This window comes from Penicillium verhagenii (genome assembly GCF_028828195.1).
Source record: "Penicillium verhagenii strain IBT 33310 chromosome Unknown utg000003l_segment0_segment0, whole genome shotgun sequence".
Taxonomy (NCBI): Eukaryota; Fungi; Ascomycota; class Eurotiomycetes; order Eurotiales; family Aspergillaceae; genus Penicillium; species Penicillium verhagenii.
Genome location: NW_026643167.1, coordinates 3,293,492 through 3,318,569, shown reverse-complemented (window position 1 = coordinate 3,318,569; position 25,078 = coordinate 3,293,492). Strand labels below are relative to the sequence as shown.

The window sequence follows — 25,078 nt, the reverse complement described above, 5'->3', positions numbered from 1 at the left end:
TCAGAAGTTAGAACCAAAGGCCATGATTGTGATGTTTTCAACCAGTGATGAGAATAATAAACATTCTGTTTTTGAATCAGTCCAGGGCGTATTTCCTCCAATCTGATTCCACGGTTCATATAGTTTCGGCCAATTTCTCTCGCAATCCGCGGGACCCGTGATTATCTTATCGTACTCCGCCTTTCCAACACTTCTCCAACCATCTCAAGTTTGACATCTTTCCTCACAGAGCTCAAGGCCTCTCACAACGGCCTTGGTGGATGATCCGATGCAGTGTAAGAAGATCGCAGCAGATCAGCTCGCTTGCCAAACTTTATCCGCTCACAAATTTCCCAGGTCCGATAATACTGCTGCCTTCGCGCTGGTAACCTAATTACCCTATCGCAACATGTCTAGCAAGCTGTGACGGGCTCCCAGATACCTCGTGATCCTCTGAAGACCACTAGCGTCCTCCTCTTACAGCATACCCGTCTTTTGTTACGCAGCAATTGCGAAAATAGGTCTCAAAATGGACCAGGAGGAGGCCCCACCGCCATACGCTGCGGTCGATCCACTAGTTACGCCGACGATTAACACGAACAACACTGTCCAGCGGACTTCCGAAACCCTACGTGAGAATGTTAGACAGTCTTCAGCAGCCGGGACTTCGCGGATTGCGGATCTGCCTCCATCAACATCACCTACCATCACGCCAATCCACTTCACCTCTGCCGCGGCTTACTTCGAGGAGAGACCACCACTCGTATCGGATGACAGCCGCAGCATTCTACACCACCACCTGACCATATACCCCCGCAGTCAAGCAAAAGACTTTCCTCGGCGGCCCCGCTGCTGGGCATCCCGTCGAAATGAAATACCCCAACAGGATTGGGACACCTTTCTGCGGTACCTCTTTCCGCCCCAATTAGGTTTGGCTGCTGCCTCACAGCATTTGCCCCGCCAGTTGCGGGCGGAAATCCAACGAGACCGGAAAGACAGACCGCAGGAAACCGATGAACAGCGACAAGCTCGCATTGCGGCTGTGGTTGATGAATGGAATCAATGTTTTTTCGAACCTCGCGCTACCAGCATCAGTTTTGTCTATATCGGCGAGCCGGATGCAGCCCCTTCGTCGGCACTGTGCCCCTTTTGTTATCCTGCAGCAACTAAGGCGACACAAGGCACTGGAGCCCCGGCATCTACAGATGGGCAGTCTCCATGGAGCTCGAACACGCCGTCACCTGTGCCAGGGCAATATACCCCACCGCCAACAGCTTGGCCTTATGCCCCGGCTGCTCCATATGGACTTCCGCCCGGCAGCATGCCATACGGCACGCCATATGGTGTTCCCCCATTTCCAGTCCATGGTGTCAATAACCAACTACCCGGGCCATACCCCCCGCAGCACCCGCCTCCAGGTGTTGCGCCTTGGCAATGGACTAACAATTGGGCCTATTCTCAGCCTCAGAATGAAAACACTGGTACATCCAAGGGTGCATTTGGCTGGTTTTCGAATATTACAGCACAGGCACAGAAGTATGGAGACCGCTTCGCCGAACAGGCGCAACGTTATGGGGATCAAATAAGCTCACAGGCTATGCATTATGGGCGACAGGTGGAGGAACAGGCTTTGGCACATGGTCGATGGGTCGAAGAACAGGCCAGGTTTGGGCGAAAGCCTGGTGCATATCCTCCGATTGGATATGCTCAGCCTACTTGGCCCGGTAGCCAGGCGAATGGGACTCTATATAATGCGCCAACTCCCCCAAGTCAACCCTCGTCAACTGAACTTCCCGTTTCACCTCCACCACTTGACCTTCCCGTGCAACCCACGGTCACGGCCGCCACCAGCACTCAAAGCCCAGCCCAAAGCCAAAGCCAAAGCCAAATCTCACCTCAAATTCATGCCCAAGAAGCTCAAAGCCAGACCGGCAACCAAAATGATCGCAAATTTGACCACAAAGATGAGTCTAAAGATGATCTCAGAGATGCTCCAAGAAGTCTTCCCAAAGATAGCCCTAGAGATACTGCTAGGGATGTCATTAGAGGCGCTCCTAGAGAAACTCCCGGTGACAAACCCCTCTTCGAGCAACCGCGTCGCCTATCCGTCAGCTCCGCATCATCCGAATCCTCTCTCAGCTCCTTCGACTCACTATCTACCACATCTGATCTCGATGCCTCCGACCTAGCCACAGTCCGCATTCAGCTTCAATCTTTGCACAACCAACATGACCGCACACTATATGACGCTGCAGCCGATCTGCGCCAACAACTCAACGTTCTACAAGCATCTCGCCGCGAAGCCCGGTTTTCCGGGCGGTCAAATTGGCGCCCTGGAGCGAAGAGCCAGCCTCATCAGCCTCAAAGACCCGGCAATAGTGACTGGGGTCGATGGGACTCACCTGAGCAGCAACAGCGCCAGGTTAATGATCAGCGGGCTTTGAAAGAGGAACTTCGTTTCACCAAGCAGGCTTTCCGAGATGTGGTTCGCCGAGCGCGTAATGAGCAGCACAGTCGAAAACAAGCTCGTAAGAACTTGAAACATCAAAACTATGGTCATGGAAGACAGCAGTTTTCCATGGGCGACGGCAAAAATAAGGATAAGGGTGTTCTGACTGGAGCTATGGGGAGACTTGCTCTCAATGAGTCGCAGCAGGCTCCCCTGCCACGTGCTCAAACAGCACCTGCTGTTCATGAGTCTTATTCTTTTTCGACGACTGTGCCCTTGCACACTCATACTAGCTCCGGAATCAGTACCTCTAGTTCGAATAGACCTTCTTCTTCCCAGGCTAGCATGCATGCGCTTCCGACCGAGCCTCCCGCTCCTGACCGCAAATCGAAATTGGCGCCCCCTACCAGACTAAGGGATAAGTTGAAGCCGCGCATTGCTAAAAAGCTGCAGAAAAGTGACTCTGCATCAGAATCCCGACACGAGTCTGATAAGAAGTCATCTTCAAAGAAGCCAAAGGATTGAGACTCTGTTTGTTTCCCTTTCTCTTTTTGTTTCAGCAGCGAATATTGGCGAGCAGGATTTGAAAAAGGCAGCTACTCAAGCTAGCTCTATGACGTTACGATTCCCTTGCATTTGGGTCATTGACTGGATTCCACATTGTATTTTGAGCATTTTGAGCATACTAGTTATATGTACATCCCTTCCATTCGAAGTACAAATATTGATGAGAGCACAAATCCGGATATATTCTCTCGTTCATCCTGAAATCTTCTCACTCCCCGTCTCCATTCAAGACATCCATAGGTCTTGGCACATGAAAGACCATAGACAGCTTGTAAAAGGCTCATTACTCTGCAAAAAAAGTATAGCGGGGTCCAGATTATGACTGTTGCGATTCGTTCTTCTCCACCAAGTCACCAACTCCCAACCCACGTCCGACCTTGACCTTGACCAATCTCTCCTGATCCTTAGAATCGTCCTTCTTGCCAAGATCACCAACAGCCTCGCCCTCATCCTGCACGTCATCGTCATCGTTCTTCTCGTTCTCACGATCCCGCGCCTCAATGGCCTTCCAATCCAACCACTGGCTGCTCAGGTCCAAGTGCATAGCATACGCGTTCTCGCCATCGGCATAGTAGCTGTCCTCAATCTTCTCAACCTCAAAGCGCAAAGTATCACGGTATAGACGGAGCGCAGCTGTGTTGGAGACACGAACGTGCAGCGAGACATAGTTTGCGCGGTGGGACTCGGCCATAGCTTTTTCTACAAGAACCAATAGTGTTAGCGATCTTGAAAACCAGATAGCAAAGAAATGGCTTTTTCCCCCATAAAACTGGCACAGCAGTCCCTCAACATGAATAACAACAAGCCCGAAAAACAACCACAGAAAACGCAGGGGAGGAAAGAAACTTACGGCTCATGCGCATCAATCGCTCCGCAATTCCCAACCTGCGGTGCGTCCGCATAACACTCAAACTAGTAATGTGTCCATGCTGCTTCCCATCCTTGGGCTCCTCCTCCATCTTAGCAAGCACGTAGCCCACAACCTTAGGGTACTGTCCCGAGATATCGCCTGCAGCACCTTTTCCGGATCCGGTCTTGTATCCGCTGTTCGGCCGGAGGACCGCCACAAAGCTAAGCTGGGGCCATGTCAAGGCGTGGTAGAGGTAGTATTTCAAGAAGTAGTTCTCGGGGAGGTTGGTGATGTTGCAGGTTTGGATTGAGGGGAGGAGGTCGATGTAGGAGGGGTAAGAGCTCAGAGGCACGATGTCGACCATTTTGGGCGGTTTTTGGCGAGGGGTGAAAGACCTCGCGTGGTGCTCGGGTGTTAGGCTGGTGCTTTTTGCGGGATGAGAGGAGCAATTGAGGTGGTTGTGGTTCAATTGCGGTGATTGGCAGTGGGATTTGGGATTTGGGATTTGGTGATGATTGCGGGGTCATGTGATTGTGGCCTGAGGCTTGAGGCTCCACTCGAAGTATAGTACTTGCAAATATGCCTTGAAATCGGACTGATGGTAACCTTCCAGCTTGCAATACACTTTATTAGCTATGGTTGAGTGACCATGGTTGAATAATCTCCCACCAAACCCTTGGGCACCATAGAGAGTGATCATTTGAGGTGCATTCTCTGGGTTAAGCTAGTCTAGTATGGGACGTTTGGAAGAACGTGGACGAGGTTCAAATGGACTTACCGCATTTTCTACCCCCTCTACTAGGGCTCCTGCGGCTTTTTTCGTCATATTACTTACCCCTGAGTACATTCCAAGGCTTTACAATACCTATCTTAGTAAGTATTGAGTCTCATCTTATTCATTATATTCCATTGTGTTCATTCCTCCCCTCGTAGCCTTAGCCAGGGGGCGCGAAGGCGATGAATAGTGCGTCGCTTCAGCTTTTCTCCTGCCCACTCCTACGTCGAAGGAATTAACGTGTAGTAAGAGTACTAGTATGCGGTACGGCCCTCAACATAAGAATGGTGCTTAACATTGAATTCTCCAGTTATATTACCTAAGGATTTGCTTGAGAATTTGCCGAAGGATTCCAAGATCTGCTTGATGGATTTGAGGACATCTATAGCACTCAGGTGATATATATGTATGTAGACCGGTACTATATGTAATAATAAATATCTACCATTGTACCAGTACTAGAGTTTAGGAGTATCGCCTTGACACCACTCAACATTTGAAGTGCTAGTGACATCTATATTCAAATGTTCGCTATGTATGGATGTTTGTCGATGGATACATGTATACTGGTAGGTATGCACTATCAATGGGTACATAACCTTCAATCTTCAATGTTGGAAGGAGCACTGTCTTCAAACATTTGAATGTTCTTCAATGTTTATCGAAGAGAATACTGATTGATGGACATTCAATATCTCTTCAAATGTTTCTTGATACATGTGATCAACCATCGCAATTGGCTAAGTATCGAAGGTAGTTGATAGTCGTAGTTAACATTGAATATCTAGATTTAATGTTTCTCGAGTCATCTGAGCCTCTTCAATTCACTATGTATCGTTGCATTTTGGTCATTTTCCCCAAAGTGCATGTTATTGTTCAGTGAATATTTGCTAACCAGGCCTTATTTCCTTACCCTAATATTTAAAAACGCGTATTTCAACACTTCGATCTACCGTTGAAAAAAGTCCCTTCTTACCTACTAAGAACATACAAGCTTGGAAGGCACTAATATTTGAATACTCTCTTCATCCTTGAAGCCAAGTGCGGTCAAAGTAAAGCGTTTATCTTTGCTTCAAAATCTCTGCTCCAAAGCCACCACTCGTATCTCCGAGTCCTTCATTACTCTTCGGGTTTTCAAGCACTCGAGGTTCAAGAATACCAGCCCTCCCAAGGTCCAAAATTTACTTGGAATACATCAATGTTCCGCTTTATCCACATGAAGCTTCACTGCCCGACATAGGCCTTTTATGGGCCATCCACCGACGTATTGAGGTAGGATATGTTTCCTGGTCCAGTATCATGATACGCATGCCGTTTACATTCTGTTTCGAATGCGATTATGTCGACCAGGATCAAGGTTATCAGATGAGACGGAGATATGCAATGAGGCGAGTTGAGCAATTCATGCGGGTTTTACCTGAACGTGGCCTTCCATTCAACCGTGAGCAAACTTTCCCTGGACATCGCCCTGCACGTTGAAAGTTTGGCATTCATCCATGACCCATCATGAGAACTTCAAAGAGATCATAGGAGTATTTGAAAGACTCGAGGGGTGATTGAAATGCTGAAAGCCTTGGATTCCCTTGCGTTTCTACTTTGCTTTCGTTGCGAGTCTTGGTTCGATGGTAGGCGGGACATCTCACATGCAGTTCAATTGAATCTGGTTTATCTGATCTTCTCAAGTCTACTGATTGTTATTTTTGTTAACACATGTGATGTATGTAGACTCTATGAATGCAATTATTCAATGTTGTGTTGGTATTGTTTCAACCTGTTGAATAAAAAAAAACCATACAGCACAGTCCTAGAACAAGTTTGATTCTCTAATGTTGCCATTTACTTTTATTTGTTACCGACTTTCCATGATTTATACCTAGTAGTTGGTATCCATAGAAGTGTTTTTATAACGGCATGCATTCCAAGGTGGTTCAAACATTTGAATGCTCTTCAAGTTCCTTATTTTTAAATGGACTAAGACTTTTACCTAATTCTGGAAGCGAACTTAGGAAGCGATCTCGTCATACATACTGTATGCATATGCAAGAGTCAATTTGAGCTTCTCAAGCAGGCCAACCAACCTTGAAATTGCTCGTGGTTCAAAAGTCAGATCTCAACCAGTCCATATACATTAGTAGAAGAAAAAATGACATTAGTGAAATAAAACCAGCAGAATCTGATGGGTTGCTGCTTCAATGGCCTCGAGACCCCGAACAGCCTGCTCTGGATCATTTCAAGAAAGAGCAGTACCTAATACTGACTATACTCCACGCTCCTCGTTGTTCTTCTCATCAAAACATATACACAAGGCCGCGATCAATGCAGCGTCCACACCCGGTGCCACAACAACGGCATAGGTCTGATCACCAAACAAAAGGTCACGACCGGTAAGTAGTTTCCGATCAATACGAGCCACAGTCTGACCATTTCGGTGATCAACAATATCAGCACTATGATCAAACCAGCCTCCATTCATGTTGAAAACGACGGCCTTGCCGTTGGCATCAGTAAAAGTGGCCGTGGCTTTGGAGCCGATCACTAGTGCAGTTAGCATCAAGTAATGTACTATTTAGTGATGAAGACGGCAAATCTTCATTGCCAAAACACTTGAATATCAACAACTTACACGTAAGACCACTCTTGACCTCGCAGACCTTCTTGCGATGGGTGTCCTCAAGGGCAAAGGTAGAATGAAGGTGCAGGTGTTCTTTGACAATATCAAACAGGTGCTTTCCATGGGCGTCCTCAACCTTCTTGCGGCCAGAGAGTGAAACCCAGGCTCCGTGGACTTTGATGACAGTATCCCCATTTGCCAATTTGACGTCGAAGCTGTCGCCAGAGACTGAAAGCACCTTTTCTCTCAGCACTAGTGTCTGCGGCTCCGCTGAGACAAATTGGTCGAATAGCGCGATGTGCTCGGCGACAGGCTCGAGATTGTGATGGTGCAGGAAGCCCATGATGAAAGGTGTATTTTATTCACGGCTTTTCTTTTCGAAGGTCAGATATTCAATATTATACGATCAGGAGAACGCGGGGTCTCTCGATCTTCGGTGTGCAGATAGCTGCACGTGATATGTACTGCGGCCGTCGTGACGTCATTGTATACATATTCGGTTGTTTTGTTCGTATCTTCGTGTAGAAAGTGGACCAATTGGGATGTGCATGAAATGGACTTGACATATGTATGAAGTGAATTTGTACTGTGGTGTACTAGTAGTAGGTATAACCATGGAAATATAGGGCTGCCCAGTTTGTAAGGATGTATGAGAAAAGAACTTGCGAACTTGCCTATCCTAATCAGGCAAGATCTAAATGCATGAATCAAGTAGCAGATAGCGGTAAGTTGTAACTTAGAAGGCTACGCGCGAAAATTCCTTATCTCCCTTATCTATCCTCCCAATTAGGCAGTTGTTGAAATCGTACCTGATCCTGATTGGGAACAGATCTCATATATTGAATGACTCTAAATGGTAAATATGTATATGATTGAATCTATATGAACCATGCCCGCCTGGATTGTGAACCAAATTCACAAAAGTGACAAAAGAAAAAGAAAAAGAAAAAGATGAACCTGACCAAAGGTAACCAATCGTCCACATCGTAGGCCGAAAAAGAAAAGATAGAATATCCACAAACCAACAGTAAGTAAGCCGAAAAAAAAGCAATCGTCCAAAATTATTTCCAATGACGAGGTGCCCAATTAGTCGGAAGTGACGGCATGGGGTTCATACTGCGCATCAGCTGCAGCATACCCTCCATGTCCATTTCCATTTCCATTTCCAAGTTCATTCTGGATGGGAGACTTCTCCTTCTCCCGCAAGGCCATTCCATTTCCATCCTGCTTCAACTTCTTGCGAGCCTTGCGACCACCACAGCAAGCCGCGCAGCAATCACCAAATTGAATAATGAACCCAATTAAGCTAAATGCCGACGCGATCCACATAAAGGCAAACATCTGCTTGCCGACATGAGCCTTGATATTCAAGCTGGGATCAGCCGTCGAGAAGACATTGGCGAAAATCACAAACATGACTGTTCCCACGACGGAGCCGACGATGGTCAGCAGCGCCGTGAAGAAAGTAAGGAATAAAAAGGGGAGGGAGCGGAAGAAGATAAAGCGGCCGCGACGGTGGGGCATGCGGACGGATGTGGAGTCGCCATTGGCGCCATTGGAATGATCCTTGTCAACCAGGTATTTAATGGCTTGTGGCGGGCGGGAGGAGACGGCGAACGGGCTGATGAAAATCATCAGGAAATTCAGAACGGTCGCCGCGAGGAAAATGCCGAACATCCATCGGGACGCGAGCCGGGCGAGCTCGAGTGGGCTGGTGATGTCGGAGGGCAGTGCAACTAGGCAGCAAGGTAATCGGATTAGCTGGAATGTCTCATTGTCGCATTATCTGCAAGGGGAAAATGGTGCCCAAAAGACCAAAAATAAAAGTTGTTTGGAGCTTCCAAGCTTTGTAGGGAGAAAAAGGGAAAAGGGAAAAGGGAAAAGGGAAAAGAAAAGAGACGTACTACTGGCGCCCGATAGGAGTTCACCGACTAAGATTTTAACCGGGTTGAAGGCGTACAGGGTCTCCGGTTTGGAGCAGTGAGTGATGCCCTCATCGTCATATCCCTCACAGAAATTCCATAGGCCGACCTGGTAGAAGTCGTGCAGACCAATGGATCGGGCAATGGAGTTGATTAGGACGGCATCTGGGACGGAGACTGGGATAATGTTGGAGAGATCCAGGTAGAGAAAGTAGGTGTTGCGCAAGACGGGTTTGTTGGAAAGATTTCCGATCTCGACCAAAATTAGGAATATAAAGGCGAGTAGATAGAATAAAGAGCGGAGGCCGCGATGCCAATGGACGGTGGATTTGCGGCGTTGAGCGATGGGCTGGCTGGGTTGGGCCCGAGAACTGCGGAAGAACGGCAGTCTTCGCCTGGCATTGACGGGAGCTTCTGTCCCATTCATGGCCGTGGAGAGAATGATTAAGGGGATATGAAATATGTGGTGGAGAGAAGGTGAAGTAAAGGGAACTGTCTTTTTTTTTGTTCCTTTTTTCTTTTTTTTCCCTTTTTTCTCTTTTTTTCCAGATCAGATTTGAGAAGCTTCAAGGATGACGTTTCCCTACTCCATAGTTGGCACAGGGGGAACTTTGGGTGATTTTGGGGTATTTTCCGACTTTCTTTGCCGAATTTTTTGATTGAATGTGATTTTTTCTTAATTTTCTTCTCTATTTCTTGTATTTCTTGGCTAATTAACTTTTTATGGCTGAGACTCTTCGATCCGATCCCCCGTTTAAACACCAATCCACGCCTCCCGTGTGATCGTCAGTGGAGTGTGCACTAGCTTGGCCTCTAGACCTTTAGCCGTGCCGATCATCGTCGGCACGGCATCAAGGGGGGCCTTTGCTTTCAATAATGTCCGCAGGGAGATAGAAGATCTTCATGTAGAAGCCTAATGTTGTTTTGTCTCTCTGGTTTTTTTTTTCGCAATTTTCTAAGCATTTTTTAAAGGGAGTTATTCGACATTGGGTCTAAGCCTATACGTGCACGTATGAGATCAGTATCGGGTTCGTATTCGTACGGCTCCAACATCCTGTGCTTATCAATGATCAACGTGGAAAAAATATCATCCACCGTTTGTATGTAGTAATTGATATTCTATTTCAATGGACCAACACGTTGTGGTGAACGTGAGAAATCTATTATTGGCCAATCGACCTAGCAACGGTGGCGCAGGACGTCATCTAAGTGCAGTCCTGAAAAAGCTCCACCAGATCCACCCCAAGCCACTAGATCCACTAAAACCCTGGTCTACTTCTTGGCACAGCTTTAGGAAAGGGTTTCGGTCTTCGGGCTTTCGGGGGTTTAATATCTACCCTACTCCTCTCCCGGAAATTTTGAACTTTTGGCTGTACATATCTGTCAATCGTCAACCTACATCATGCGCTGGTCTCTAGCGCTCGCCCTCCTTGCGGGAGTGGCCTGGGCCGAGGATACTACATCCACTACGTCCTCATCTTCATCCGAATCCTCATCCTCCTCCGATTCCACATCCACAGACACCTCCATAGCCCTGTCCGGTGCCACAACTATAACCGATGCTACTGCTGCCGTACCAACCGGTAGCTACGAGGTCTACGGTACTACAATTACCCTGGCCGATGGAGATCATCTCACCTCCACCATCACCCAGAACTCTTCCGCGACAACCTCCGGCAATGGCACCGTTGTCACAACTACTTCAAACTCCGTCACACTCTTGGTCGGAGGTGCCGGAACCACCACTCTTGGCAATTCCAGCATGAATGCGACCGCGACAACTTCCAGCACATCCACCGCCGTGGCTACCAACACTCGCCCATGTAACAGCTATACTGAGTACTGCGAGCGCAAATACTCCAACATCACCATGGTTGCTGCACACAACAGCCCATTCGTGCGCAAGGGCAATGCTGCCGCCAACCAAGATTATACTGTGAAGTACCAACTGGACGATGGAGTTCGCATGCGTAAGACAACCCCATATACCCTTTTTTTTGTTGATCGAAAAAGGATGAGAAAGAAGAAAATCTCAACTAACCTTCATATTAGTGCAATTCCAGGCCCACAACCAAAATGGAACGATGGAACTCTGTCACACATCTTGTTCCATGCTCGACGTCGGCACCCTAGAGGCCTACCTGGTCACTGTGACCGAGTGGATCCGCAATAACCCCTATGATGTTGTAACCCTGCTCATGGGTAACTACGACTATGTCTCACCAAGCCACTTCGTGGATCCCATCAAGTCATCCGGCCTGTACGATTACGTCTACACTCCATCGGTGGTCCCGATGGCCCTGGACGACTGGCCCACTCTCTCCGAGATGATCATCACCGGCAAGCGTGTCGTGGTTTTCATGGACTACCAGGCTAATCAAACCGCGTACCCATGGTTGATGGACGAGTTTTCCCAGCTCTGGGAGACTCCCTTCTCCCCCACGAGTCGCGATTTCCCTTGCACTGAGCAGCGTCCTCCGGGTATCACCGAGGCCCAGGCCAAGAACCGCATGTACATGGCTAACCACAACTTGAACATCGAGTTGAGTCTTGGTTCCATTGATCTGCTGATTCCCAACTCTGCCGTGCTCAACGAGACCAATGCGGTCAGTGGCTATGGTAGCTTGGGTAAGATGGCAAGAAACTGCTCTGGTATGTTATTCTCCCTTTTTCGATTTTCATAACCCGTTCGTGTTCTAATGGTTTCTTTATAGCTAAATGGGAACGCCCCCCTAACTTCCTCCTGGTCGATTACTACAACGATGGTAACTTCAATGGATCTGTCTTTGAAGTCGCCGCCGAGATGAACAATGTCACCTACAACAACCAGTCCTGCTGTGGAACTGCATCTGCCGCCGTGCCCGGCATGTCCGCTGTCAGCTTCTCGACCGTTGTCCTAGTGGCAGCTGGTGTGCAGTTCTTCTTGTCGGCGTTTTAATCTTTTCACATAATATGCTTGCACAGCAGCATTACGATTTGCAACGTTTGTTTGAAATTCGATCATCCCACGCCTATCCACTCCACTGCTATCATTAGGAGGCACGTTGTGGCAAGGCATTGGCTCTCATACAACCAACGGCCTTTATATACCCACCTACATAGATCAACTTTCCGGCTCTGTGGCATTGAACATTCCTCATGAACCCTAATTTTGGCATCCCGTTACTGTTATGCGAGGGAAAACACATCTTTCCAGCACCACACCTCCGTTTGTTTTTGTTTTGTACATACATCTACCTACTCATGTACTATTTTTTGAGCAGCATATGCTAGATTTTAGATTGGATAGTCAATAGACCATGTTGGCTTCAACCTTTCGCAAGTAATTGTAAATGTGCATGTTAAACGTGAATCCCGAGGTCGCAGGACGTACACATGCAGTATTACACTTCAAGAATCAGGGTAACCAATAGATTCTTCTTGAGGGTCCCGTACAGCGCTAACACTTTCATGTTAGGTCTGGAAGCAGAATCGATGGCGCCGGAGGCACTTCAGGAACATCCTCAGTTTCTCAGGATGCCAGCCTAGTGGTCTATTCAACAACTGTGCAGCTAAACAATTATTGAATATCTAGGCGGTAGAAACATCTGTTCACTGCCTCGAAACCCGGGCACCTTCCGAAGTTGGAACCAGCAATATTCCCAGATATTAATGCAAAGGCCATGTATTATGTGGCCACGTCAACCAAGATTCAATCTTTATTGGCCCTATCGCTGTTCTGAGCAAGTCTGCTGTTGTGGATATTACATACCTGTTTTTGGTGCCTGTCGGCTCAAAACTCGACATGTGGTTCAACTGAACTATGTGACACGTCGTCATTGATGGAGCAGGAATTGCCGCACGATTTGTGGCTTCGCCTTCAGTAATACGGCTCCATACATAGCCCAACCTCCTGCTGGCCGTTCTTACCTTTGAATTACAGATGGTCATCATCTGCTGATCCTTCACCCGACCCTCGGACTCGCTGGTGATCAATGAAGAAATCTGAGCACGTCTTCTTCCCAGACATTGCATCGAAATACCTGCCCCCATTCTACCTATAATCCAATCTATCAAAGGCTTATAGCTTGAATGTACCCTATTGCGACATTGGAATTAAAGTGGGATTGGTTGTTATTACAGTCATGTGTAAGCCATCCGTCACGAGATAACTATAAAGCAAATTTAAGCAACCTTAAATAGGAGTGGACGCCATCACCGCATGGACCCACATGTCTTATCTTTGTCTTTTCAACATTTTAGATTGAAATGAACTCCAGATATTGCTGTTGAAAAGTCACGTATGCAAGGATATAGAAAGTAGTAGATAGTACTTTACAAGGCACCCAGCATTTGAACTTTGACCTTGGAAGTTTACAACATTGAATATCAAGATTTCGGAATTACCCAGGCAACTTGTGAAGTTTATTCATTCAATGTTTGAATCATGCTACGTCCGGTTTAATTCCCAGTAATTTCCCCAACTGATTACGCCATGGGCCTCCCCCGGGTTAAGATTGGACTACCCTGATGAGTCCGAGCTCATCCCCGAGTCAGCGTTGGTCAGAGTTTAGGCTTAATGGAAAGTATAAACAACCGAATCCTGGTCTTTAGTCCGATACACTGGGATTGAAATTCGTCTTTCACCACATGTATCAATGATATGATTGGCTGGGTAACATCTAAGCAATTTCCAGGGAAAAAAAAAAGTCCAGATATTGCTGGGTTCAAATGTTTATGGGGTAGATATTCCTCCAGCTATTATTACATGGTCGCGTGCGAGGGTGACATCAGCGGCTGTTGTCCAATACCAATCTTCTTTGATCTTGGTATATTAAAGCACCTAACATGTAACGAAAAGTTCCCCGTTCTTGTAGAATAAACAGGCTCGCGTAAGATCTCCATTAAAGATCGTCGTTTTACCTGTTGATAAGTGGGCGGCTGTTTCTGCCGGGTGGGCCAGGATGCGAAGATCACGACAAATCACGACAAATCATCGACCTTGGAGGACACGGAGCTGAATCAAACATTTGAATCTTTGTGCGGAGTACATGAGAAACGGCCCAACTTCCTTGGAACTTTTGACAAAAACTCGGCTAAGTCATCCACCTGCAATACGTACTTATGATTGCCCTGCCGATCTCGATTCGGGATTTGAAAGATCCAAGGACAACGATTGATAAACCCCACGTTACATTTGACTGGTCGGCGCTTTTTCCAGAGGCTGTGAGAAACCACTAGTGTACCGGACAGCGAACAAGATCACTTCGTTGTCGGGTAGTCACTTCCCTATACAGGCACGTTGCATATTGGATGACATCAAGTAGGTTTCGATATGTCGATTGGAACCAGCCACTATCACATATCCCTTATCCACTTCATATATTCGGTACATCGACAAAACTATCAAACAATCCACCCCCGTAGAATTGACGTGCCCTCTCCGTATCCCTTGCCGTCTTGGGGGCCGTCCCATGATCCACTACCGACTGGTCCGACCGCGTACTCACTGAGAAAGAAGGCGACGGACATCGAAGCAGATCGCCTGCTCCGTGGGCAAACCGGCTCGCCATCTCGTCCAGCTGGGAATTGATGAACCGATCGTCGCATTTGGCATGCACGAATAGTTCGTTTTTAAGATACCAGATTTCTTCGCGCAGGACGCCCACTTCTGCTTGGAGGTTCTTGTGTCGTGCGGCTTCGATGTCCAGGGCCGTTTGCATGCGAGCGTGCTCGCGTTTTCTCTTTTCGCGACATTTGTTCGCCGCGATGCGGTTTCGCTCTAGGTGTCGTTCTCTTCCTGAGGAGACTTGGGGGCGATGGGCGCTTGGGTTTGGATCTGGGGATGTGTTTATATTTGAGTATGTGTTTGTATTCGCGTAGTTGTAGTTGTAGTTGTAGTTTTCATGTTGAATAGGAGGAGGGTTGAGTTGTGGTTCAAGTTCAAGTGTGCTATTTAGGCTATTTGGTGGGATAGGCCAGATAGGATTGAGAGTGTAATTGAAGGAAGCTGGGTTGATAATGGATTGCGGGGCGTTGATGCTGATTGCTGGGCCGGCCATGGTTGCAGATCATGGAATAAGTCGATGTGCGGTCCACAGGGCCATGAGCTAAAGAAGAATAATGATGATTGATGAATATCTACGAGGCCGGAGTGGAATCCTTATATAGGTTGGGGGCCCTATAAATCCCACCCTCCCTCACCCCCCTTAACCATACCCCCCTTCTCAAAATGGCGATTTGATGCCGCTATCCCGCAGTGTGTACGTCATGCGTTATAACCTCCTTGTTACATTGGTTATTTAACAGTTGATAGTTAGTACTAGCAGTTAGTCAAACATTAGCTATATTCTCTTACTAATTTTCCACGTATCATAAGTCTCTTCGTTGCAATATTGTTTATTCGAATTATAATCATCCATCTATATTTTAAGGCGACCCTCCTTATAGTTGGATAACGTATTTGCCAAAGTTATTTTGCAAAGATTCGTTCAAATCCAAGAGGATTCCGACTGAGTGGAGAAGACTAGCAAGGCCCGTTTACAATGTTCCCAAATACATGTACTGTATGTATATCGGTAAACCCGACTGTTACCCCGTAGATCGAGGTTAGACATGCATTGGCACACATGGTCTAGAACCTTATTAAACAAGTTTGCATACAAGTGGATCCTTTCTCGACCCCATTCTTTTGAGAAAACGCAATGCCAAGTCAACAAAGCACCGGATGTCCAGGTAACTTCCCCGAAAGCGGTATGTCAGAGTGAGGGGGCCCCAACGTTGGAGACGAGGCTGCTAGATCACATCGTATTCTATCTCGTATTCTTACACTTACCGTTAGAATAAAGCCTGTCAGAAGATGACATGATACCTGGCCACATTACATGTTCAACCATATGACAACCCTTACTAGTACTTGTACTCCGTACTGTGTAGTACTTACTACTTTCAAGTATTTTTAAAAGGCAAAACTTCTATATTGACGTACAGCATCATCTGCATTTATTTCTTTGCGAGTCATTTGCTGAAGCTCAACCAATAAGCTGGAGTTGAAGAATGCGAATAGAAAAAATGAGAGGGAGCGAGGATGGTATTAGTCCTGTATTTATTTTGCATTATGATTCGGTGCGGTGAAATCGCAAACATGGAAACCACAAGAACTCTACTTGGACAATCGATCCATGGATAAGCAACAGAGGATGTCCACTGATAGAGCTTCGAGCTGGTTTCTGAAATGCACAAGGCTCCTACCGCAACACAACCTTGGAAGCTTCAAGCCACCCATTCTCACCCCTTGGAACCAGAGCAAGGACCAAGGGGACTATGACATCAGGTTCAGAACCTCAACCACCAAAACATGGCAATTAACCCCGACGCACAACATCGCAAATCAAGCCTTCTTGTTGAACAAACCACGCATTCATTGTCCTCCACTCATTTTCAGGGCTATGCAGGCGGATCTCAAACTCCCGCAGCAACTGCGGTACTATTTTGTGCATCTCCATGAGCGAAATATTCTTCCCAATACAAGTGCGAGGTCCCGAACCGAAAGAGAAAAAACTTTGTTCCATCTCCTTCAATTTTTCGGTGGAGCTTTCAAGCCAACGTTCGGGTATAAACGCCTCTGGATCAGGGAAAATTTGGGCATTGCGATGTAAGACCCACGCATTGATGCCGACGATTGTCCCGCCTGGGATATGCTTTCCGCAAATGACGGCCCCTCCTCGAGGAACTTCGCGTTCTACAATCAATCCCACGGATGGGTGAAGCCTCATGGCTTCCTTCAGTACTGCGCCGACGTAAGGCAGATGGGTAACAGATTCCCGGTATGATATGGGACTGCTGAGCTTCTCGTCATGGGTTGCATTGTCAATCTCGTCTCGGACTTTCTTCATGACGAGCGGATTACGCATGAGAAAATAGAAGACAGCTCTGAGAGCAATGGCTGTTGTGTCTGATCCTGCGAACACGTTTGCTGAAAGATGGACTATAACGTCTCTGGTGGAGAGCCTCTTGGGGTCTGAGTGATGGATCGTCATCCACCGAGATAGCATGTCCTTTCCGGTCTCTGTCTGTTTCTCATGGAGCTCACCATCGCGCTGGAGGGATGTTCGAGAATTGACCATCTTGAGTGTGAAGTTGACAACCTGATTCCATGACTCCATTGATGGTATCAAGATTGGGAAAATTGGGTTTCCTAGTAACAGAGTGTGCATCTCAGGAATCTGACCACATAGACTGGCATATACCAGTATACCTCGGATGGCCTCCATCATCCCATCAATATCGCGTCCTTCTTCTAGGAAACCCAACTTTTTCGCAAACGTCACTTCGCCCACGGCGTCAAATGCATAATATTGCAACCAGGCTCCCAAGTCAACGGGTTGTTTCCGATCAGAAAATTTATCCAACTGGGAAGTGAAAACTCGAGTGCATGAGTCGATCGCAGGCTCCATTTCCAAAAGTGAACTCATGCTGTAGGCGTTGGCCACCATTCGCTTTTGGTCCCGGTGGAATTGTTCATCGCGAGTGGAAAACAGATTCATTTGAGGTTTCTTGTTCCATGATATAGATTGGATAGGGTAAAAGGCCGTCTGCAGCCATTAGATCAACTCGATAGCATTTGGCCCCTATGCTCTTTGAAAGCTTGGGAATTTTGGAGCACATCAGGTATGTACATACTTTGGTAAAGCCCTTATTGAGTCCGTAGATCACTGAAATGGCACTAGGGTCGGCAACGGACACATGATTGGGACCGATGCGAACCAATGCTCCATGTTCTCGATGCAGGTCGATAGCGGTATGTTGATGATCGCCTTTCCATACACTGTGAAGTTTCCACAGGCGACTATATTTTGCCAATGTAGGGCCGGGAATATCGCTCAGACCAGATTTATACCGATTCGACAGAAGACGGAGAGCAAACGCTACCAATAGTACGCAAGCAGCGTATATCGTCGACGGATAGTGCAAAACGATGTCTGCCATTTTTAATTTCTCAAAAGGTCGGTTTATGTTTTTTTTCTCTGGTGATTCATGAAGTACTGAATTATTCGAAAGGGACGCAGAACGAGGCAAAGATTCTTCGAATTCACCTGCCCTTAAAAATGCCGACCTTCAAAGGAGGGGAAACTGCAAGGCTCCGAGAAACATAAGCACTCATCATGCTGGCTTTTCATCCCAATGCATACAGATCGGCATCAGGCTGGATTCTCGGGTAAATGGATAGTTGACATTGGTAGAATGCAAAATGTGACAAGACATTGCAGTCAAATGCTGTACTTGTTATTGGCCGGATTGCTCGCGATGACTCAATGGTGCATATAGCCAGCACAAAAGTTCAAAACTGAGAAAGAGTGGTGGGGAAGTGTGGATATGCGGGTTTCGACAGGGACAGAGTCCAGACCGTACTACTGATTCCTGAAGGAAATGCGGGGCTGGTTAAGTACTAGTTAGTACATATTTGCTGAGGTGCTGTGATGGATCATGGCGACCTCGGAAATGAATTTTATCGAAAACAAAATATGTTCGGAAGGCTCGCGATTGGTTGCAAATACTTCAAGTACCTCGAAATCAATCCAGCCACAGCCATATTGGGGCTCTCTGATGCGCCGCATCACGCGATGAGCCAAGCAAACTGGGGTGTAACGAAGACTAAAGGTTGCCATTTGGACGGCGGTAAAGAAGAACCAACTATATTTATCAACATTGTGATTTTATAGCCGTTCTTATGAGTCCCATCCATATCGACGAAAGCAAAGATGTCACGAATAAGATGGTTTAAGGGTTAATTTGGCAGTAAAGAAATAATAAATACGATATATGAGTCACGTGACGCATGCCACTCGCCAGTTGACTGTGGTTGGGGTAGATTGGAGATAAATTGGAGATCAACCCGTACCCCCACAGTGCATTGACTCATGCGGAGAGTCGAGAGTCGGAGAGACCAAACCATTCAATCTTATTATGCGATAATACTTTCTCTTTTCAAATCTCATCTTATCCTTCGGGTTGTCCAATTGACCAATTCCAGATTCACAATCAACAAAAATGGCAACTCCATCATCAATCCTCAAGAACCACGCCCTCGACTTAACTCCCTACGAAGACCTCTACAAATATTTCCACGCGAACCCCGAACTTTCTCTCCAAGAAGAAGCAACTGCTGAAAAGATCGCCTCTCATCTGTCATCCCTCAACTGCTATGAAATCCACACCAAAATCGGCGGCCACGGCCTCGTCGGCGTGCTGAAGAACGGCCCTGGGAAAACCATCTTGCTCCGTGCAGACATGGATGCTCTCCCCGTGAAAGAACTCACCGGCCTCCCCTACGCAAGCAGTGTAACAATGCGCGATGCAGACGGCATCGATAAGCCCGTCATGCATGCCTGTGGCCACGATATGCACATCACATGTCTTCTCGCCGCGGCGGAGACGCTGGCAAATACACGGAATGAGTGGAGCGGGACAGTAGTGGTACTTTTCCAGCCGAACGAAGAGCGCGGCGGAGGTGCACAGGCAATGGTCGATGACGGACTTTACGACCACGGCATAGTCCCAATACCCGACTACTGTTTTGGGCAGCACGTTATGCGCCTGCGGGCTGGAAGCGTGGGATCAAGACCCGGCACTATCATGGCCGCGGCAGATAGTATGAAGATCACCGTGTTCGGGCGTGGAGGGCATGGATCGTTGCCGCATCATACCGTCGACCCAGTTGTGTTAGCGGCGCATATCGTGGTTCGGTTGCAGGGCATCGTGAGTCGCGAAGTCGATCCGAGTGACTTGGGGGTGGTTACGGTTGGGAGTTTGCAGGCGGGGCAGACGGAGAACATCATTGCGGATCGTGCGGAGATCGGGCTGGATTTTAGGACTGTGAAATTGGAGACGAGGAGTAAGATTATTGCGGCAGTCAAGAGGATTGTTGAGGCCGAGTGCTTGGCCAGTGGGTCGCCCAAGCCGCCGGTCTTTGTGCCGACGCGCAGATTCCCGCCGACGGATAATGATCAGGAGGTAGCGCAGCGATTGGCCGTGGCTTTTGGGGGCCATTTTGGAGATTTTGATGCTGATACCCCGAGGACGAATGTTAGTGAGGACTTTTCGACGCTCGGGACGTGCAGGGGGATTCCTTGTGGGTTTTGGTTTGTTGGAGGTATCGATGCCGATCTTTGGGATAGAGTACATGGTCAGGAGAATCCAACGGATGAGATTGCAGGCAATCACTCGGCTCTCTTCGCTCCTGCTATCCAACCGACGATGAGATCGGGTGTGGATGCGCTTTGTCTTGCAACTTTGACATTCTTGAGATAGAGCCCCCTTCTTTACTAGTTGGGTACTTTTGATAGTCTGGTACATATTAGTACCTACTAGTAGTATCAATGCTATACTAATTCCAAAATCTATCTCAGGTTTCTAATTACCCACACTATCAAATTGGTCCCTGTACTGAAATCAGAATATACTACATTCTGAGTACTTAGTACGTACCCTCCCAAGTACCGAGTGCGTACCCTCTCAAGTACGGGGTACGTACTCTCTCAAGTACTGGGTACGTACTCTCTCAAGTGCTGAGTACATACTCTCTCAAGTACTAGGTACGTACTATCCCAAGTACCGAGTATGTACTCTCCTAAGTACTAAGTATATACTATCCCAAGTACTGAGTATGTAAGACTTTCGAGTACTTATATCCAACCAACTAGAAGTACTAAGTATATTAGTATGTGCTGGGTCAGTATATCCTTGGCCACTGAGAATAGGCTCTCTCCAGTTCTCATGACTATCCTTGTCGGGTCTATTGAGACCGAGGACACACCATGCTCACTAAGCCTGTTTACCAATTGTCTGATGTTTACAGATTAATAAGAAACAGAAACAAGAGAAAAGAAAAAGAACAGAAGAAAAGAAAAGAAAGAAAAGACAAATACTAGTACCTGCTAGTATGTTCACGACTGTCTGGCCAGCTCTTCTTCCATCATCCTCGCCAGCTCAAGGTCCGTCGGGTTATATACGTCGGCCGATGGCTCGATGGCCCTCTCCAACTCTTCTTCCAACATCCTAGCAAGCTCGTCAATGCTTGGATTGTAGGGTTTCTGAGCTGGGGCTTTCTTGACTTCGCCGGTTTTGGTGATTTTTTTGGTGACCCTCTTCCCTTTCTTCCCTTTCTTCCCTTTCTTCCCTTTCTTCCCTTTCTTCCCTTTCTTCCCTTTCTTCCCTTTCTTCACTTTCTTCGCTGTCTTCACCTTCTTTACTCCGCTCCCTTGGCAGATTTCCTTCCCGTTCCTGTCCCTTATGAAAAAGGGAATCGCTTCTTCTTCTGAGAAGGAGCCGATTGCCGTCACCGCTTTATTGAATGTCCCTCCCAAGGCGCGTCGAACGCGGTCATTTGTTCCCACAATACCAACGCAAGCGGCATACGAGACTTTAGCAAGGACTTTTTTATTGTCCTTGTTCATCTCCTTGTAAGTGCGATTGGCCTCGGAGGTGGCAGTCTCAGAGTTGTTGAGCCAGCACATCTTCTTCGTCTTAATCGTCCGATAGAAGTCCTTGAGGGCATTTTCGGCAAGGGTTGTTTTCTCTGATGCGGCTTCGGAAGAGTCTTTAGCGTTTGGAGTGATATCGGCTTCCAAATACACGATCTCCATGGAATTTTTATCACCAGGGACGACGAAGTTGTTCGAGACCTCGATATCGTCACTTGTCAAATCCACGACCTCTTTGGCAAGCTGATCACCAGAGACGTAATTGAAGTTGCCTGAGATCTCGGTATTGTTATGGAAGTCCCTGAGAGAACATTGGGCTGGGTCGTCTTTAGAAGAGTCATTAATTTGTGGCGTGAAATCAGCTTCCAAATCCACAATCTCTATATCATGCTGATTACTAGAAATGTGATTGAAGTTGCCCAAGTTATCGAAATTGTTGCTTGCTACCCAGTACACCCCCTCCGGGGTATATGGGCTTGCCAGAGGCGTTGGGCTCTTAAACGTCTGGTCAAGGGCTGGGATCTGGTTGAAAGATGGGATTTGGTCAAGCAATTGGATTTGGTTGTGAGGTGGAATTTGATCAAACGATTGGATTTGGTCGAAAGATGGGATTTGATCAGAGGATGGGATTTGATCAAAAGATTGGATTTGATCAGAGGATTGGATTTGATCGGATACAGGGACGGCAGCTTCACAGCTTAGACCGAAGTATTCTAGGATGGCAGTTGTGGGATCTAGGTGCTCCACAGATGGCTCAAAGGGAGAAAAGTAATCCATGATTGTGAACGCGTGAAGAAATAAAAAGGTTGAAAACAGACTTTGGGGACGTGAAGAAAGAAAAGGTAGGAGAATGGGGTTGGGAGAAATGAAGGAGAGAAATGGTTAGTCTAGAGGGGAGGGAGATGATAGATATGGTGAATTCAATACAACTATCATGTGCCTAGGGGGCCGTAGATAGGCCCGATTAAATGCTGCATTCCGCTTGCATAAGACTGTATCCTCCATTCAAGAGGAATTCCTATTTGGGATGTACCTGTGTACCACAGAGCCTTGAGTGAAGTATACCCCCATCAAGCTAAATCCTACGTGAATAACATTATTGTATTGAATACGTTAACCGGACTCTTGTAGAGACTTACCTGGACAAATCCAGCCTACATTGAATTCTAAAATACTAATAAACATACATTATGTGTAATTAACAGCACTAGAATCATCGATTTTGCCAATATAATTCTCTTAACTAGAGACGGGGCAAGGGCCGGGACTCACAGTCTAGGGAGCCAGGGACCACGAACCAATTACGTGACTGCATTGTTCCATATGCTTTTTCGTGAACTGAAATAACAGTACCTGTTTTCTATTTCCACCCAAATTTTGCAAACTTCCCTCTGTACTATGGAGGCTATTTCCATTCATGCTTTGATTCCTTTCTTCACTTCATAGTTCAGACCGCCTTCTTATCGTACGATTTAATTTTATTCGATCCCTATATTACTTATCGCACGTGATTCTACTCCACGTGACTGATAAGGTCACCGCCTTGGTGATTTGACATCGATGGAGCGGGCTCCATCACCTCGACAGGCTGGACCTGTCGCAAACGATTCTGGAAACCACATTCTCCCTACGGTCACATACTCCAGTCGCCCACCCCTACCAGTGGTCCCTCGCGATTCTGCATATCGTCTTAGAAGATTTAAACGACTCCACAGCAATATGAGTGTCATCCTCTGCACAGGTAAGCAATCATTCCCTCTCCTTCTCCCCCCCGCATTCGGAGTCTAGGCTAACAGTGCTGATGCATTGCAGCGGGGTATGACCATACCATCCGGTAAGCTCAAAGCTGTCTCTACCATTCTCCCAATTTCCGGCCATCTAAGTCATACGTCAATGGCTAGACTTGCAAGCATATGAAGAGCTAACCGCGTTCATTTTGACCAGGTTCTGGGAAGCCCTATCCGGGATTTGCTCACGAACCATTCAGCACCCAGACTCTCAAGTCAATCGACTGTGTATCACCCCCGACAAGCGATTTCTTGCAGCTGCTGGGCACAATAATGTCAAGCTCTTTGACATCAAGTCCACCAATCCAAACCCAGTGATGACCTTCGAAGGTCACACAGGCAATATCACGGGAGTCGCGTTCCACTGCGAAGGGAAATGGATGGTCACAAGCTCTGAGGATGGTACTGTGAAGGTATGGGATACTCGTACGGGCAGTTTACAACGAAATTACGTCCACCGAGCTGCTGTCAACGACGTTGTGATCCATCCTAATCAGGGGGAGCTCATCAGCGGTGATCGTGCTGGTATGGTCCGAGTCTGGGATCTAGGCGAAAGTGTCTGTACACACCAGTTAATTCCGGAGGATGACACTGCTGTTCTCAGCGTGAGCGTTGCTAGCGATGGCTCACTGCTCTGTGCTGGAAATAAGAAGGTATTACCATTCTCCCTATCCTATCTCTCGAGGTGCGCTAATGTATAATTCGCTCATAGGGTAATGTCTACATTTGGCGCATGGTTCAGACAGAGGAGTCGACTAGAATCATCCCCATTTGCACCTTCCAGGCCCATAAGGACTACCTCAGCCGAGTTCTTTTGTCCCCCGATGTCAAGCACCTGGCAACATGCTCTGCCGATCACACTGCCAAGGTATGGAATTTAGATCCAGAGTACGCACCTGCCAAGGTTGCTATTCAGGAATGGAACCAGAAGCAAGCCCAAAGAGCCACCAATGAAGAACAGACCGAACCCACTGCAGAGGCAGTTCAGGCACAGCAAGGTGCCGAGTTGATGAACCAAGCCCGCGATCTTCTGCGTATCTTCGATACCCCCATGCCAGACCGAGAGCTGCTTCGCATTTCAGACAATGCTCCTCGCACAGAGACTCCTCAACAGACCTTCACGCCACAGCCTGATGGGCCACCCATGGACCCAGCAAATGGCACGCTTTTCTTGGAAACAACCCTCGCCAACCATCAGCGCTGGGTTTGGGACTGTGCCTTCTCCGCCGACTCCGCGTACCTCGTTACTGTTTCAAGCGATCACTACGCCCGCCTGTGGGAGCTGAGCTCCGGCACCATCATTCGCCAGTACAGTGGCCACCACCGCGGTTCCGTGTGCGTTGCCCTGAACGACTATTCTGAGCCTCGTTAAGACCCCGCGCGTTCCTCCAAAGTCTCTTTCGAGATGAGGCCACTTTTGCTTTTTCTTTTTACCAAATATTCATAGCATGGCGCAAGTAGGAGTGGACAGTTGGGGTCGATCTTTCCTTTGGTTTCGTTTTTTCTTCTTTTATCTACTGAGATACCATTTACCAGAGGACGAGTGCTCCTGGTGTATTCCTTTCTGTATAACTTTTATTCAATTCCAATCAATTAGTATGATTTATAAATGTAATTCACGTGCCCGAGTATGTGCAGTATATTCGATCTCAAACACAGAGTAGAAGCTACCAGTAC

General features: G+C 47.3%; 10 protein-coding genes across 10 annotated transcripts; 4 read left to right on the top strand and 6 right to left on the bottom strand.

Moving 5' to 3' along the window:
• Positions 1-508: 508 nt before the first annotated feature.
• On the top strand, positions 509-2,953 carry N7466_002623 (uncharacterized protein; the record flags this gene model as incomplete). The annotated part of the gene is made up of 1 exon (XM_057162021.1): positions 509-2,953. One exon carries the CDS (start codon positions 509-511, stop codon positions 2,951-2,953), a length of 2,445 nt encoding a protein of 814 aa, XP_057025306.1.
• A 358-nt stretch (positions 2,954-3,311) lies between these two features.
• Positions 3,312-4,209, bottom strand: N7466_002622 (peptide alpha-N-acetyltransferase complex A subunit ARD1; the record flags this gene model as incomplete). The annotated part of the gene is made up of 2 exons (XM_057162020.1): positions 3,312-3,694; positions 3,846-4,209. The coding sequence occupies 2 exons, from the start codon at positions 4,207-4,209 to the stop codon at positions 3,312-3,314; spliced, it is 747 nt and encodes a 248-aa protein (XP_057025305.1).
• Positions 4,210-6,877: 2,668 nt separating this feature from the next.
• N7466_002621 (LURP-one-related/scramblase family protein) lies at positions 6,878-7,574 on the bottom strand (the record flags this gene model as incomplete). Its single annotated transcript, XM_057162019.1, has 2 exons — positions 6,878-7,155; positions 7,244-7,574. The coding sequence occupies 2 exons, from the start codon at positions 7,572-7,574 to the stop codon at positions 6,878-6,880; spliced, it is 609 nt and encodes a 202-aa protein (XP_057025304.1).
• Positions 7,575-8,317: 743 nt separating this feature from the next.
• Positions 8,318-9,580, bottom strand: N7466_002620 (SUR7/PalI family protein; the record flags this gene model as incomplete). Its single annotated transcript, XM_057162018.1, has 2 exons — positions 8,318-8,967; positions 9,136-9,580. The coding sequence occupies 2 exons, from the start codon at positions 9,578-9,580 to the stop codon at positions 8,318-8,320; spliced, it is 1,095 nt and encodes a 364-aa protein (XP_057025303.1).
• A 975-nt stretch (positions 9,581-10,555) lies between these two features.
• On the top strand, positions 10,556-12,091 carry N7466_002619 (PI-PLC domain-containing protein; the record flags this gene model as incomplete). Its single annotated transcript, XM_057162017.1, has 3 exons — positions 10,556-11,123; positions 11,206-11,805; positions 11,868-12,091. 3 exons carry the CDS (start codon positions 10,556-10,558, stop codon positions 12,089-12,091), a joined length of 1,392 nt encoding a protein of 463 aa, XP_057025302.1.
• A 2,419-nt stretch (positions 12,092-14,510) lies between these two features.
• Positions 14,511-15,194, bottom strand: N7466_002618 (bZIP transcription factor; the record flags this gene model as incomplete). The annotated part of the gene is made up of 1 exon (XM_057162016.1): positions 14,511-15,194. The coding sequence occupies one exon, from the start codon at positions 15,192-15,194 to the stop codon at positions 14,511-14,513; it is 684 nt and encodes a 227-aa protein (XP_057025301.1).
• A 1,302-nt stretch (positions 15,195-16,496) lies between these two features.
• Positions 16,497-18,120, bottom strand: N7466_002617 (cytochrome P450; the record flags this gene model as incomplete). The annotated part of the gene is made up of 2 exons (XM_057162015.1): positions 16,497-17,726; positions 17,815-18,120. The coding sequence occupies 2 exons, from the start codon at positions 18,118-18,120 to the stop codon at positions 16,497-16,499; spliced, it is 1,536 nt and encodes a 511-aa protein (XP_057025300.1).
• Positions 18,121-19,182: 1,062 nt separating this feature from the next.
• Positions 19,183-20,442, top strand: N7466_002616 (M20 family metallopeptidase; the record flags this gene model as incomplete). Its single annotated transcript, XM_057162014.1, has 1 exon — positions 19,183-20,442. One exon carries the CDS (start codon positions 19,183-19,185, stop codon positions 20,440-20,442), a length of 1,260 nt encoding a protein of 419 aa, XP_057025299.1.
• Positions 20,443-21,077: 635 nt separating this feature from the next.
• Positions 21,078-22,391, bottom strand: N7466_002615 (uncharacterized protein; the record flags this gene model as incomplete). The annotated part of the gene is made up of 1 exon (XM_057162013.1): positions 21,078-22,391. One exon carries the CDS (start codon positions 22,389-22,391, stop codon positions 21,078-21,080), a length of 1,314 nt encoding a protein of 437 aa, XP_057025298.1.
• A 783-nt stretch (positions 22,392-23,174) lies between these two features.
• N7466_002614 (WD40 repeat domain-containing protein) lies at positions 23,175-24,773 on the top strand (the record flags this gene model as incomplete). Its single annotated transcript, XM_057162012.1, has 4 exons — positions 23,175-23,355; positions 23,427-23,448; positions 23,559-24,054; positions 24,114-24,773. 4 exons carry the CDS (start codon positions 23,175-23,177, stop codon positions 24,771-24,773), a joined length of 1,359 nt encoding a protein of 452 aa, XP_057025297.1.
• Between the last annotated feature and the right edge of the window lie 305 nt (positions 24,774-25,078).